The sequence below is a fragment of the Apis dorsata genome, unplaced genomic scaffold, assembly GCF_000469605.1.
Source record: "Apis dorsata unplaced genomic scaffold, Apis dorsata 1.3 scaffold_12, whole genome shotgun sequence".
In the NCBI taxonomy this organism is placed as follows: Eukaryota; Metazoa; Arthropoda; class Insecta; order Hymenoptera; family Apidae; genus Apis; species Apis dorsata.
This window is the reverse complement of record NW_006263315.1, coordinates 68,369-84,788: the sequence shown is the minus strand read 5'-3', so window position 1 is coordinate 84,788 and position 16,420 is coordinate 68,369. Positions and strand designations below refer to the sequence as shown.

The following is a 16,420-nucleotide window of genomic DNA, read 5'->3' as shown; positions in this document are numbered from 1 at the left end:
TTTTTTTTTTTAGGTCGGTGAAACAATAATAACGACATGACGTTAATATGTCTTATTGTCTGTGTTTCGCGTTAAAGTAGAGAGATTACAATGGAAAATTGCTCGATGGTAATTTCTCAAAGTCGTTAACCGATTGTGAGAACGGATAGATATGAAAATGAAACGTGAAATTATGAATAAAACATACGTTCGAATCGGCTTTTACGATTGAAAAAAACGTACGCGTGTTTCTCAGTTGGGGAACGTGTAAAATTTTTTCTGCATCATTTCAACAAACATTTACAAGATCATTGTAAAACACACCGGTGGTATAACCGTTTTCAGACGTAATTGTTTGCAATTTAAACGAGAAAAGAAGTAATGACGTTCCAACGTTGTAAAGAATTATTAACGTATATCAATTGCGGTTCTGGCTTATGACACGCAAACTTCTTATCTTTGAGTAGAATATAAATAGAAATACGGAAAAATTCTCAATTTTTAAAAACTACATAAGTTCGCCCGTCCAATATTAACTTCACATACAAATTTTAATCAGCGCTTCATCATCGAATCATCAATACAAAATTCTATACTTCCACCTATTAACTAAACCATCATAACTTTCATCAAGAATCATCAACAATTATTCCCTCCGAACGAATATCCACCAATATCCACGTACCGAAATAAGGGTAGCACCCCAAGTCTTATTTATATCACCAATCGAAACGAACCAATACCCTCTACATCCTAAAAGCATTCTTCTCTCAATTCCGCCACGAAATCGTCAGCCGATCGAGAAGGCGTGCACTCGCTCAGAAATCGAATTTCATCGCGCGCCTCGATGGTTAATAAAATATCCAAAAATATCCCTCCCCTAACATCGAGGGAAGTTGCAATTTTAATTTTCGTTTCTATTCGAAAGGGGATTGCCTCGAAAAAACACGAAATATCTCGGATTGCACCGAGCAAAATCACCGTGTCGATCGATAAACATTGATTCATCACACCGCGGAGGTAGAAGATCGCGGAGTGGTGAAGGAGAATGGGAAGGGAAGAGGATAGGAAAGAGAGAGAGAGAGGGACAAAAGGAAGGCAGATGGGCACGGTAGAAATCTATGGTGGCAAGAGAACCGGGCGCGTGTAATTATCGGCCGGATCGCTATTCGAATGGATGAATTATATCGTCGCGGTCTGCGGTGTGTTGCATCGAATGCTGCCAGCCCGAGGGCCGATCGCGCAACCAGGAATTGACACTCGAAGCTATGCAATTATTAATGTCTCATTTGCATCGGGGATAGATCGGCCGCTTTATTGGCAGTTTATTCACCGTTCTCCTTTTTCCTCCCACCATCGTGGAATTCTCGTTGCTTCGATCCACGGGACAATGCCATCGATTATGCTTTATGAACGCATTCGCGGTGTGTTTCGCTGTTTCCAATATTTTCTTTCAACATATACATCAAAATTTGGAAAATTTCAGAATTGTGCTTCGCATCTCGAGGAATTTTATGGAAGGAGGTAATTGTAAATCTGGAGTTTTTTCTTGGTTATACCAATTGACTTTTACTTTTATACACTTTTACTTAATAACAGATCATAACTTAATTAATCTTCGCTCAAATTATTTTGTATCACTTGATATCCCACTCAAAAATAAAAATAAAGCAATTTGTAGAAACAAGATGCAAAACACGACTAAAACTCTTCTATTGTAGAAATATTGGCGTGTATATATGGTGTATAATCGAAATGGAACGATACCGTTACTCGGTTTTATCTATCCAGTTAATTAATAAACGCGCATTCGCTTTATTCGAGCACGGACAGCGTGCTGATTTATGAGTTATCCCTCTTGGAAGAGCCGTTCTTTATCTGATTCACCATTTTACTCGGTCAGAACATTATCCGTTGCGCAATGCTTTATCACCAAAGGCGTGGATAAATCACTGTATACCTACGCCCGGATGTATCTCACGCACGTGAAATCCCTGTACACTTGGGCTCGTAAGTGCATGCGCGAACGATTTTTTCTCGACACGGAGGAAACACGGGGAGGAGAGAAGGAGATCCGAGGCGAGATTTGAATGGAAGGTGTGCGGAAGATAGTGGTAATAAACGATAATAGAGAGTTGTTCGTCTTCGTCGCTTTTGATGCACGAGATATTAACGGACGCAGTTGAATCAGTGGTGCGAGTCAATGATTCCACGTTCGCGGAAGCAGTGGTCGTCGAGGAATTAATAAAAATCATTTTGGATAATATTAACATTATCGAAATAAATTTATCGAATACAAAAATACGTGACGCGAGGATCGATCGAATTCCAACAAATTGATCCTCAGATAATATTCCTTGATATTTATTCCCATAATTTTTATCGCATTCTCTTTTTTTCATCACAAAAATACAAAAATAATAATATCTCTAATTATTATCAATGAAAATAAATTTACTCACTATCGTAATTATTTAATTTAATTTAATAAATTTTCGTTCACGAAAGCTTATAAAAGGATAGATAGAATTGTTGGACACGTTTCAAACGTTCTACCTTGAACAAAGATCACAAAGAGATCGAAGCAGCATCGTTTAAAACGGAAGTTGGCGGGAAGCGACCGATTTTACGACATAATTTTCCTCGCCAGACAAACAACTGGGATCCGAACGGAGGGAGGGTTAATCCCCTTATAGAATCGCATTATGCAAAACGAGAGGAGAGACGGTGTACCGAGAGGCAGGGTGATGGTGGCGCGTGTAATATCTCTTACCTCCGTAAGACTCCGCCGAGGAGGCTCGCGTTCAAGCATTCCGGTGGCGATAGTCGTCTTTGTACCTCGGCTACCGTAACTTTGTACTTGCTGGTGCTGCTTAGTAACGATAATCGTCCTGGAACCGAACAGAACACGTCCGAAGGCTGCGCGTTCCCGGTCAGCATCGCCTTCTCGCTCCTGTCCGATGGTTTCATGTCTGCAACACGCATGCGGTCGGGGGATTATGCATTTCACCGATTGGGAATCAATTATACCGCGGGGCGAGTGGACGAGAAAGTTTTAATTTACCGGGCCAGGTGAATTCGAATTCGGCTCGAATGTTACGCGATTAAAAACGTTGCGGATGCGTGTGTAGGGTGGGATGTATACTTGTTTATAAGAAATTCGTGGCCGTGTTTGCGAAATTGTAAATGGACGGAGATTGCAATTTGGATCGATGGAACGGGTGTTTAATTGTCGCTCCGCGTGTTTAGCGGCCGTTATTCAGGATATTATAAATTTAAATGTAAATGTGTGTATGTATGTTTTTTTGGCTCGAATGGCGACAAGCCACGTATAATCTTGTTGATCGAGCATCGACTTTGCTCGCTGATAATAAGTTATCATTTCTTGTTGTCTCATTAATTGTTGTTTTTCTCGCAACGAATATTGAAATATTCAAGATACAATGATAAAGGATGTAGAAAACTTGTATGGGTAAATATAGGTGTGATATAATGCTAAATAATGCTCATTATCATCGCTTTAAACTTTCATTCTCGTACGAATGAGTTTAATGTTATTAAATAAGATATAAATAAATAAGATAGCGAATAAAATTGTATTATTCGCTTATTGAATAAGTTTTTTCTCCAAAAACTTTCATATTATTTATAATTAAAAAAGAACTATTTGAATCAAATCGACGATCAAGGTTGATCGATTTTACGACAAAAATGAAAGAAATGATCTATGCATAAGGAAGATGAACATGTATGCTAGTAATAATAATTTAAATATAATAAATAATGGATCAATCAACGAATTAACGAAATAAAATATTTTTCGATATTATTGCAACAACTATCTCCCTCTCTAAATCGGGAAAAACGATAAATTATTACGTTTCCACGTAAAATATTTCTCAATTAATTTGATTTTCGGTTGATGAAAGAGATAATAACGTTAAAATTACCGTTCTGCCCGCTCTTGTGAAAGGTCAAAGACTCGTTTTAACGAGTGGCCGGGAAGGAAGGAAGGAAGGAATACCGAAACCGAAGCTTCTTCCGAAATTACCTTATTCTCCCTCCCTTCCCTCCCTCTCCTGTGTGTGTATATGTATAACCATGATATCAGGGCAATATTCTCCGCGAAATATTTTAAATTCGCCGTGCCTCCGTCCCGTTTTCGTTTCTATGCATCCGATAGTCCAGCATTATTGCATCGTTGCTCTGGAATGCTTAATATAGGGCCGCGGGGTCCGGACAAAGCCGTGTTATTACAAGGCGAATCGATGGTCAACTTATAACTCGAAACTCTTCATCGTTGCTTCCCTCGATCATGAGCTACACCTATGGTTTATGGCAGTTTAGAACGAACACTAGTTTTAAATCTCGATAACCTCGAAAAATTCTCGTTGAAAAATATTGTAATACGACATAACGTACACCATTTCTTTTTTCTTCTCTTCTTTCGTATAATGTTCGGGTTTTATGCATAAAAAGTTAAACTCTCTTCAAGATTTTTGGGTGGATCGGGTGAAATACAGGTTGATATACGGTGTTCCCCTTTTTTTTTTTCTTTTTTAATTCTTGCGAACGTAAGAATTTTGCTCGCAATTTTTAATATCGAGATATTCATAATTTCATCCCTCGTTCTAAGAATTGTAACTTAGATAATATATAGGATTTATTTAGACAATATATGAAAAATTTAATTTCTTCACTGTTTGCTTCAATTTCTCTCAAGTTCCAATAGTTTCAACATCCAAAGAAATCCGAAAGAAATTTATTTTACCATGGTATCGCGCAAAGGATCATTTTTCAGTTGTGTTTTTCGACACAAGTTATGCTTTTGCCTACCGTTCGAGAAGAAAAGGGAAGGCAGAAGGCGAAAGAGGAAGGGAGAGAGGAAGAGAGTGCAAACAAGTTGTCAAGCAGATCAATCCGCAACGACGTCTCGATCGGGCCGGGTCAAACGGGTAATAAATTTCTACGCAGACCAAATAGGTCGACGTGGATTTGTTCCGCGCTTATAAATCGTAATCCCGAGAATGAAGCGGTAGAAAATCGTGCAACGGTAAGCGGCATGTTGATCGGACCTCGCCGGTACAATTTGGTAGATTTAAAAGAATTACATTTGAAGCAATTACACGCAGACACCGTTACTATATTTTATAATCGATATAAAAGAAACAAAAATTAGTGTGTGTATTTCCTTACTTTCTAACTTTCACCATTTCGATTTTGTAATTTGAGAAAATTATTCGATACTTTGATCAATTATTCAACACGATTGTTTTCTTATATACATATATAGATATTATAGGGGAAAAAAGTAACTAGATAAAAACGGAAAGGAAGGAACACCATATATCTTTCTTTTTTCAAAACTTGAGAATTTGACTAGAGAAGAAGAAAGGAATTTTTCTCTTCGAAACGTTTTCTATTTCACTGATTAGAAAAATCATATCAAATGTCAGAAGGTATCGTTTTGAATAGAGAAGAAGAAGAAGGAGAAGAAGAAGAAAGGAAAGAACGCTTCGAGAAACGTTCCTCGAGTTATCTCGCCTTGTTATCTTCATCTCGGGTAACGGCACTGGAAGGTGTATTAATTTATTTAATGGGGATAACTCATTTTCTTTGCTCACGTTATAAAACGTGTAATTATCCTATGGATCGTTTTAACCTTTCCCCGGTGTGAATTGTGAAATCGTCTCAGGGATGAGCCCGTTATCGATCAATCGATCGTGAGTTAATTACTTAGGTATGTTATCGATTAATTCATGGACAAGTGTATAAACGATCCCGTGACATTTCCATTCTTCCAATGCTCATTTTCAACGATATTACGATATCAATCGTGAATAAGTCGAAATATTTTTCGCTATTTATGACAAATGTGCTCCTTTTTTTTCCAAGGGATGTTCAACGATATCTAACTAAGACGATCGTTACTCGATTTATCTTAACGACTAAATTGCAATGCAACGGGCCACGTTGGTTGGAAATTATACCATGAAATTCATTCATGGCGGTAATTTGCAAATTGCTAGGTGCGCGTTGGAAAAAAAAAATATATATTTCTTCTTTTCTTTTTTCCCGCGTCTTCTTTATCGTTATTTTTTTTTTCCTTCCATTCTTTTTCACTTTCAAAATTGCGTTGCGTTAATTTATCGCATCGTTGTGAAATCACGATTTAAGATGGTGATTTAAGATAGTATCATTATGTCACATGTGCTTGTAAAATATGCGTTTCATTCAAGAATAATATCATTGTGAAAACGGAGGATTTAATGTGACTGTTTATTGGGTTTTAAATGTGAAAAATATTGAAAGATCGAGTGCTTGATATTTCAGGTGAAAGAAACTTTTCGAAACTTATATACCTTCTAATTATTCTACTTTAATTGATGATAATTTTAAATGATAGATAACTTATATGGAGAAAAATCAAGATAAAAAGAATTATATTTTTATTTTCTATTCTTTTCTGAAATTCCCATACAACATTCCAAGAACATAATTTCATAAATCTTAAAACTTAATACCAAAGATGATCAAAATCATGGAGAACGTCAGAAACATGATGACAGCAAAGAAAAAAAAAACGTAATCGACGAGCATTTTAAAACTCAACGTCATAAATTTTCCATATGGAAACTTAACCGACCAATGAGATTTTCACTCATCCTTCACGTTCTCTTCAACTGGATATGGAAAGCACGTAATCCACATCCACGCCTCGGTATCCAAGGATCGGTGGCGCGTCTTGTTTTAACCCGAGATAACGTCTAGGAAGTCGCCACCAGATAATTTGTCACTCAGGTAACGTGGATATATTACCATGTACTGTTGAAACAAAAGTGGCAAAAACCTTGGTCACGACTTCTACAACCGTGAAAACGACTCGCTTCTACGTTGCACGGGTTAAACAGCCAGCTTTTATGTTAATTACGGTGCTCATAATATGATAATAATAATAGACACGATACGTTGGTTATGGTATTAGATGATCCTTCGTGGTGTAATTATATGGCAATGGAAGCTGATTGTGATAAAGGTCAATCGAGGGTTAAGGAAATTTAATTATTTTTTAAATCGATGATGAGTATTTCTTTTTAGAAATTTTTCGAAAATATCGAATAATTTTGATGACGAGGAATGGAACCAAAGATAGATACTAGATAAAAAGAATGAAAAGAAAATGAAGAATTTTTAAAACTGAATAATTCTTGCCTATATTGATGTGTTCCAACGTATACTTCTCTAGGAATTATTAAAATTGCAAATATCGATTGATTATAAAATATATTTTTATCATTCGATTTTTATTTAAATGTAAGATCTCTTACAATTTTCGCTCTTAGAAAATTAGAAGGAAATAAAATAAAAATAATAACGAGGAAGAACGAGAGTACAAATGATTCATCATGATTAAACTCTCATCAAACCGATTAATTTCGCAACAAGTTTTTCACTTAATATTTTTCACTCCGTTAAAACAAGTAACGATCGTTTGTCAGAGACATCGAAATGGTATTGGGTATATTGCCGAAGCGTGGGTAGTCAATTAAGCCCTGGAACAGCGATAAATCGTTGCTGCTGTTTGATCGGGGGACTGAATAAAACTTCTTTCCATTTGATGTCGGTGGATCTCGGGCACGGAACAACTATCTGACAGGTAGATTGTGGCAAATGGTAAATCGTGGGCGGAGATTGTACGTTCGGTACAATCATTATAATGTTAGGAAAGTTACAATGGAGTAACATTATCGAGAGAACAGTTTGATAATAACACGGGCCACGTGATTCTGGATCATGAGGCTTGTTGATCGTTATCTCGCGATATTTTCTCCGTTGAAACTTGGCTGTTTTGTTTCAACGATGAATCGAAATAAAATATTGAAAGAGAGAAATTGTTTGATCAAAAAATATTACGGTATTTTTCCGTATATTAAAAATTCTTTGTCATTATTAGAGGCAATGATTTTATTGAAATTTGTTCTAGATTATTTATTTATATTCGAACGTCAAAAATAAACTCGTTAATAATTTAATCGGTTGAATCAATGAAATTTAATAACGTTTTATTAAAAATTTTATTAGTTATATTGATGATATATTTTGAAAATATGAAATATACCATAAATATAATTTGAATATTGCAATCTTTGGAATATTATTTTCGTGTTTCATTTTTCATCTCAATTTTTTTTCAGATTGTATCTCCATTATCAATTCAATATTATTAACCGATAATTTGTTGTACAAGAGAGTCTAAATTATTCAATATTAATTCATACTTTAGCACTATGAGTTAAGTATGACCAAACAGTTATTAATTTCTCGATAGTTTTTAACCAAAGAATTATTCATATTTCTTTATATTTCCGTTCAAATATTTTAATATTTTATACGATCATTTAGCGATTAATCAATAAAACAGGTTCCAAGAAATCGACAAAGTTACATAGGTACGACATTTTTTACTTCTTCATTATCATTCGTTTTATTACTACCACACACATGTCGAGAGATTTCTTCACAACATATCTTAAAATTTGTTTATGCATTTCAATGTAGCAGTTATCAAATAGCATATACGATTATACATGGCTAGCATGCCATTCATCATTCATCATTTGTATATCTAATTAAATATTCGAACAAGGTTTAAACAAGATTTGAAAAAGTTTTCCTTTTCGTGTAAGTGAAAAAATTAAGCGTCGCGAATGCAATTCTGTAATATATTATACGTATTTCTCTTTTTAATGTTATCTATTTTTCTTTTTTCTTTTTTTTCTTTTTTTTTTTGCATTTCGAAGAAAACATTTTGATATCAAGTTATTCATTTATATTCTGAAAATAAACGTAACACTTAGTTATCTATAACTTGTTAACTGTGTCCATCTAAATTTAATACTTTACCCAAATGAAACTAATCAAAAGTAAAAATAAATTACCAATTTTTCAACTGAAAAAAATATAAAAATATTTTCTTATATCAATAAACGAAAAGTAAAATCTATAATAAAGAAGAAATGGTACGTTGTCGAGCACATGAGAAACGGCAGATTGCCAGGTAGCACTTTTACTCGCGATGGCTAATAACGATCGTGATCGAGGGGTGCAATTTTCATTCCAACGGAAACGGTGGAGAAACGAACGGGAGCACAACGAGCGGAACACATTGGACGTCAATGAAGCAACTTGGACGGTTAAACGTTGCAAAAGAGACCCACACTTGTACAAAGAACATTTATACCTATCCTTTTGGCGGGACAGAAGGCAAATCTTCGATAATTTGCCGGGAATATAGCCATGCACGCGTGGTTATGATCGTGAATGCGTTTCGTAGAACTTATTGGCGGGATAATGGAGCTTAATTTGAATGTTAGCCAGAAATATTTTTAGTTAGTTGGATTACGTCGTCAGAGAATACTCGAACGTTACTTAAATAAAATATTTGAACAATGATTGAATTCTTACGTTATTCTGTTAACTTTTAAAAAGAAAAATTTGTCCAAAAGGAGTTAAATATTTAGATAATTACGATCAGTGTAGTTGCTTGTGGTAGGTTTTATGCGTCTCCTGGAATCTTTTCCTTTTTTTTTAAATTTAAAAATAATGTGCACATTGTTACAAAAATTAATTGCAATATCTATGGAACACATACAATAAAACTATAAATTGAATTCTTAATTACAATAGTGTTTTTGAAAATGATCGATGCTAGTTATTCAATCGTATTTGAATTACAAAATTATATATGTATAGAAAAAATATTAAATATTCAATTTTATCTTTTAATAAAGAGAATTTATATTATAATACAACACAAGCTTCTATTTATGTTCAAAAAAATATGAAATTGAATAATGCGATTTTTAAAATTCATTAAAATAAAATTCACTTTAACGAAGATTGTAAAACGATCTTCTTCAAGTCTAATACCTACATCGAAGAACAAAATTAAAATATCAGAAGAACATATTACCAATATTCAATAAATGAGAGATATATTTCTTTTTCAAACATATTGAAACCGTAAGAATGATTTTATCCCATGATTATCTATAACGATTATATCAAATTAATCATTCTGACGTGAACATGTACAATTGTTAAATTTCAAACTATGATTGATGACGAAGAAAATTACCGAATGATAAAAATTCTATTCAGTAAAAGTACGATAAAGAGTGAAAAAAGAAACGATTACAAATATGATCAATAGTTGAAATATATACACGGATACCAGTAAAAAAATGACGGCTTGCCAAAGTGCCTACCAAGATTGATGACGATTAAATCTATCAAAAATAAGAATGGATCGAAAATTATTTCTTTGCGAAATTCAAATCTGAATCACATCGAAGGTTTCGAAACTCTCGACATCCATTAAAATAAATCTGAATTCTAAAGCACAAACTCGACCAGATTATTATATCCTCAAGCAAAAATATTTCTCTCTCAAAAGTTCTCGGAAAATTTAAGTTTGGAAAAACTTTCGAAATTTCGAGTATCCGATCTTTAAAAGAATAAAACTTTCATTTATTTCATCCGAGGTTTGAAATAAAAAAGCTTAAAAAAAAGAAAGAAAAATATCCGCAAAAAAGCTACCATTCAATGAAATATAAATGTAATACACACATACACGTACACCGGTGAAAAGTCATCCGAGGAAAGGCGATTAACTCCACGGCGCATCGTCGATTTATCAATCGTCATCCATACGACAAAAAAAACTTAACAACGATTCTCTATTATCTATAGCCCCGGGGATATTTAGAGAGATCATTTCGAGGTGGATGTCTATGATTTTAATGATACGATATACGCCGGTATATTTGTGATTAATGGGCCGATTATGTAACGCGATTATTGCACAGGTGTATTGATAAATTAAAAGCGGCCGGTTGCTAGCGCGAACCTTAAATTAATCGATGCGTGCGGTTTCGTTGCTTTGTAATTAAGACACTGGAGTTAATACGAATCGATACGATATCTCGATAACAATCCCGTTTTTCTGGATACCACTTCCATCAAATTTTCACCCGCGTTACGAAACGAATTGCAAGAGCTTTTCTTTTTCTTCTCCTTTTAGGTTCACTTGTTGGTTTTGTATTATGCATTTATATATGTGTAAGTATATGTATTATATTTTATAAGCTGCGATTGTCTTAAAGGATGAATGCGATTTGTGGAAGTATATGTATTATTTTGAGAACTCGATTAGTTTTGTCCAAGCTGAGGTATTTTTAACGCAGACATGTTTCACGTATGAAAATATATTTATAAAAGGAAAAAGGAGAAATTAAAAGTGGAATTAATTTTTTTCAATTTGTGGTTTATTTTCGATCTCATTGATAATTACTAGTGTCTCGAGATTTTATCGTATAATAAACGTATCGTATACGATCCGGATACGCCTTTTTTCCTCTTTATATTGCATAAATGATAATAAAAAATAATTGTGATAAACGATAATTATCCAGAAATAAAACTGAAAAAAAGAATCAATGGATAAGAAATACGGAGCACTTTTTTCAGAAAATTACGTATAAAATTCACATTCATTTAAAAAGAGAAGAATATTAAAAATATTTCCAATATCCAATGCCATAATATTAATTTAAAAAATAATATACAGATTCTTCTTTTTTTTATTAAAATTTATCCACATTGAAGATTTCATTTACTCATTCTTTTTTAATTTTTCTTTTAATAATAATCAACAAAATATTAAACTCTCACCAATAGTAATTTTTCTATACATTCATTATTCTATATATATTCATTTGTGTCAGATTTATCGCGGATCCATAGATCAATCGGTTCCAACTCGTCAAAGACTCGTTCATTGCTCAAGGCTGAATTTCAACGTATTACGTAAATGAACGTCAAACTTATCACGCATTTGCTGGACAGATATACCTTACGATCTCTCATCGTTCGCCATTCCATCACAACTTTTAGATAATCTTTCACGAGTATTATGAGTACTCGCTCGGGGGATGGTAACGTGATGTTTTAATTGGTCTCGCAAACCGATCATTTGTTCTTCCGTGTTTTTGTTTCACAATGTTGCACGGCCGATTATCGATCAATGTCGGAATAAGCGTGCGTTTGAATGATCATTCGAATAAAGTTTCTATTACGCGCATTTACCTTTGCCATGCCTCGTTTTTCGAATATGGAATCGCGTATTAGTTTCTTCCTTTCCCAGCCTCGTTTCTCTATGTTCTTCGCGCACGATGAAAAATTATCGACACATTCCGTGACTTGGCTCAAATACCATGTAATTTATGAGTTTGTGATTGATGCGAGTAATTTTTACAAGTTTTAAATTACAATGGGAAAAATCGATCGAGATTAATCTTGGCGAGTCTCGTTCTCGTTAAGTTGAAGAAATGAGGTTGAATTTGATAGATATTTCATCAAATTTTTAATTTTAATTCCCCTCACCTGGAGTATAAATAATTTTTCAATACGTAGTTTATATATGGAGATATCATTACGATTAACCGGAAACTTTCTGAAAGTAGAATGTAGAAAATTTTATATGAAATAAAGATTCGATTAAATATCACGTATTAACTTCTTTAATACGAAATTAATTAATTATGTAAGAAAAACAACTTCGATTTTAATTAATACAGTTTTTTCTGCATCTATAATTACAAATAATATCCACATACTCTTCTTATAAATATTTTTCCTATTCCCCTATAAAAAATCTTTGAAGACAACGCTTCAACTCGTCCAAATATCAAACAAACTTTGGAAAAAAAAAAAAAAAAGAATGAACACGATTCACGAAATTATTAATTCATCCCCTTCCTTTGAAATATTAAAAAAAGTATGGAAACGATGGAAAGCTTGCACGCGCGCATTCCAGTAAAAGGCGTTAATTTGCAAAAGTGAGAATAGCCTTGAGCCTTGGAGCCTCCAAGTTTGCCACGTGCAGTGTGTCCCGCGCACGCACAATTTCCTGGGCAATCAACGTCCCGGAAACTTAACCAATCGCCTCGTAGAAACGAGTTCACTTATTTCTCGACCTTGATTGGTTACCACCGAGGGGCTGGGGTGTGACTTTTCGACCCTGGCACTCCAGGGGTGTCTCGTGAGCGAGGCAGGGATCCACCTGGCCCGAGGGCAACGCGCCACTGGTCCTCGTTAATTTCATTAGGCCATGAATTCTGGGAGGTTGGCTGCCCTTGAACAAAGATGGTGGCCCACCCTCCATCCAAAACCCGATCCTTTCGAATCGAAGGGGGGAGGGGGACAATGAGAAAAAGCCACTTATCCGCCGCTCCTCGAGAGGAGACTTTCGATTGAAATCGATTTAGAGGCCACGTTCGAGAATGCGCTCGATCAGGGATGGGATCAAGTATGATGTATGCAGGTTCTGATCGTGAGTATTTGAAAATGATTCACGTTGTAGATATAAAAGGGTGGAGAGATAGGGTGAAAATTTGAATTTTTGAACGATTTTGCGTTTTTAATAAAATTTGTATCCCAAAATAATGGCGTATTTGAGAGGTAATCTCTCGTTTAAAATAGTCTCTGAAAGGGAATTAAATTTATTATATGAAGCATATATGTTTTATGTAATATTGCACTGATTCTAGATTCTAAATTGTAAAATAATAACGTAAAAGTAAAAGATAATATGCAATTAATATTCGAATTGATTTTTTTAGAAAACGGCAAGAGTTTTGTACTTGAAATAAATTTTTAATAAAATATCTATGCTATATAATTTAAATCGATATATTTGATAACTATTGAATCTACTCCTCCTCAGAAAGATCTTATTAATTGATATTGAAATAGCTTGAATCGATAAGTTTCTGATGTTACAGGATTTTTTAGTCGCGCAATTTGTCGGGATAATTAGCTACTTTGATAAATGCCGTGAAATCATCTGATTAAATTGTGATGGAATAAGTCTATTCAAAAGTTTTTCTACGAGAAAGATCATATCTCGAGGTTTAGTGGTTTAAATGAGATAAATGGAGATCAAGATTATGGTGTAACATGTTCATTCCTTGCCCAACTTTATGTAGAAAAACGGTATGAATGAAATTTTTATAGATAGAAATGTCTGCTTAAAATTCAACGTTAATACGAAGCTCTAGTAGTGTTCTTGGGGGAAATAAAAAGAGATCTTTTTTATTTTTAAGGGAAATAAGTCCGGTATTGCTTAACTAAGCTACACGGGATAACGAGACACGAATTTCTAATGTAAAATACGGCATTGGCGATCTAATGTAAAATACAGCCGCTAGAAATGTAATCAAATAAGAAAAAGATGCATAGAAATAGTTTCATTTCAAACAGGTTTACTGTAGATGATGTAACCAATTTTTTTTTCTCCCCCCTCCCTTGATATCAATACTTAAATCGCTAAGATAATGTATGCAGATAAAATGTGAACTCCGTTATAGAAAAAAGCGCGAAAAAAAAACCGAATTATTCAGATATATGCAACGATTAATGAATGAATCATTGGAATTGCAGGCGCCAAAGGGTGAATAAAATCCTACCTGCGCGAAAAATGCATAAAATTTAAATTATTATTAAAAAATCAATTGCTATTAATATATAGTGTTGAATTTATGATTAAATTTTCAGAATATTTTTTTTATTCAGAAAAATTTTTATAGCATATATATACATTTAATTTATTCATTAAAAAAAAAAAAAGAATCAATATATCTTTGCGAAATAAAATTTAATAAACAATATAATTCACATAAATATAAATAATAAATTCGTGCAAATGAAAAATTTTATTTTTAACAACGGTAACGAGACGATTTATATTACGCATATAAGTATATTACACGTGTTGGACGAAAAAAGGTTTGTTGTCGAAAGTTTATTATTGTCGAAGATTAAAAGAAAGATATAACTATAATATACTTTCCTAATGAAACATAACGAGAGGACGACTCTAATCCGATATCCAAAACACACGTTGGCTTCGTAAATTACTGTTATGATCATAAGTCAAACCGACGTGGAAAAGTGCGCATAATTTTCGAGCTCTTGTCACGGCAACACCCAACACCCATTCTTCTTCTTTTCGTTTAATTTTCGTAATTTTTAAGAAGAGCACAGTGCGCGTAACGTGCAGAAATAACGAGGAAAGTTAATTGACCATGGACACCATTGACCGGTTAAATTAGAAAAATCATTAACATGGTAAATGCCTGTGTTCCCTGGCCTCATTTGAATGATTAATTGTTTCTAACGCGACACGGTCTCATCGTTGACGAAGGACGATTGATTAACCACAAAAACTCGTTTCATCTCCTTACGCGCCGCTTAGGATCTCTTTTTCTCTTCGCACCTATTTGGCAAGTAGAAAATTACCCTGTTTTTGAATTTACCTGTTCTTAGGATTTCTTGAATCTTTTTTCTTTCTTTTTTTTTTGTTTTGGAAATAATAAGAGAATCATTTCGACGGATTGAAATATTTATACGAAAGTTAATTTTTAATACAAAAATTATATTTTCTTTTTTTAGATAGAAATGGATCTTGAAAAGTAGTCTTCAATCTTTAACTTTTATGATATACGTTTTCTTGTAAGATTTTTTTTTACTCGTTAAAAGAGGAACGGATTACACGAAATAGTGGTTCAAACAGATGTCAACAGATGTCAGATTATACATTGTAACGCGAACTTGTAGTTTAATGTGATTCGCCAAATAGTTATCTACGACCTGTAGTTACATTCGCCAAATGTTCCATACAATTTTTTCGATTTGTAAATGAATTTTATTTTATTTTTCGATATAATAACACACATACTTCTTTTATTATAAGAAATATTATACAAGAAATATTATTCCCCAATACTTTCCCCAATTTCTTCGATATTTTTTCAATTTTCTCAATCAACGAGGCAAAGTTTTCAATCTTAAAATTTTCAATTTTTTTGCAGTTCCAAGTTCCGAGAAAAATCCATTTCGTTCGTATACCTTGGAGCAACGTTAAACTGGTAAACTGGAGCACGTCGAGGAGTGACGAAGGAGCCAAGGTAAGCTGCAAGTAATTGTATAACCGGCTTCCGAGAAACGGAACGCGTATGTTATGTCGTCGGTTGTATGTATTTGTCGCTGCTCTCGCCAATCGGCTCTAGATTTCAACGTGTGACGAACAATTTTTATAACGTACGTAGGCGGAGACGGAGATTTTTTTCATTTTGACGCGGATCGAAATTATATCACAGAAATATTCGCGTATACGTTGAATTTCTAATATTAATATTTCCAATACATTTTTTTGATAATCACAAAGAAAATTTCTCTCGCTTCATGGGTTCGAAAATCTTCGACAGAGAAAGGTTAAACTATCCTCTCCATTAGGATCTCACGTACACGCGTATACACACGAATAATAAAAGAAGTCGCGCCCGTTAAAGTGAACACGCGTCTCTCGGATACACCTTTC

At 34.0% G+C, this 16,420-nt stretch overlaps 1 protein-coding gene across 1 annotated transcript in view; it reads right to left on the bottom strand.

The window, feature by feature from the left end:
• The window catches only part of LOC102676258 (transcription factor AP-2-epsilon), an 87,972-nt gene that overhangs the window by 14,864 nt on the left and 56,688 nt on the right, over nt 1-16,420 (bottom strand). The window contains exon 6 of the mRNA XM_031509392.1: nt 2,753-2,951. Within this exon, the coding sequence (XP_031365252.1) occupies nt 2,753-2,951 (199 nt within the window). The remainder of the gene's footprint in view (nt 1-2,752; nt 2,952-16,420) is intronic.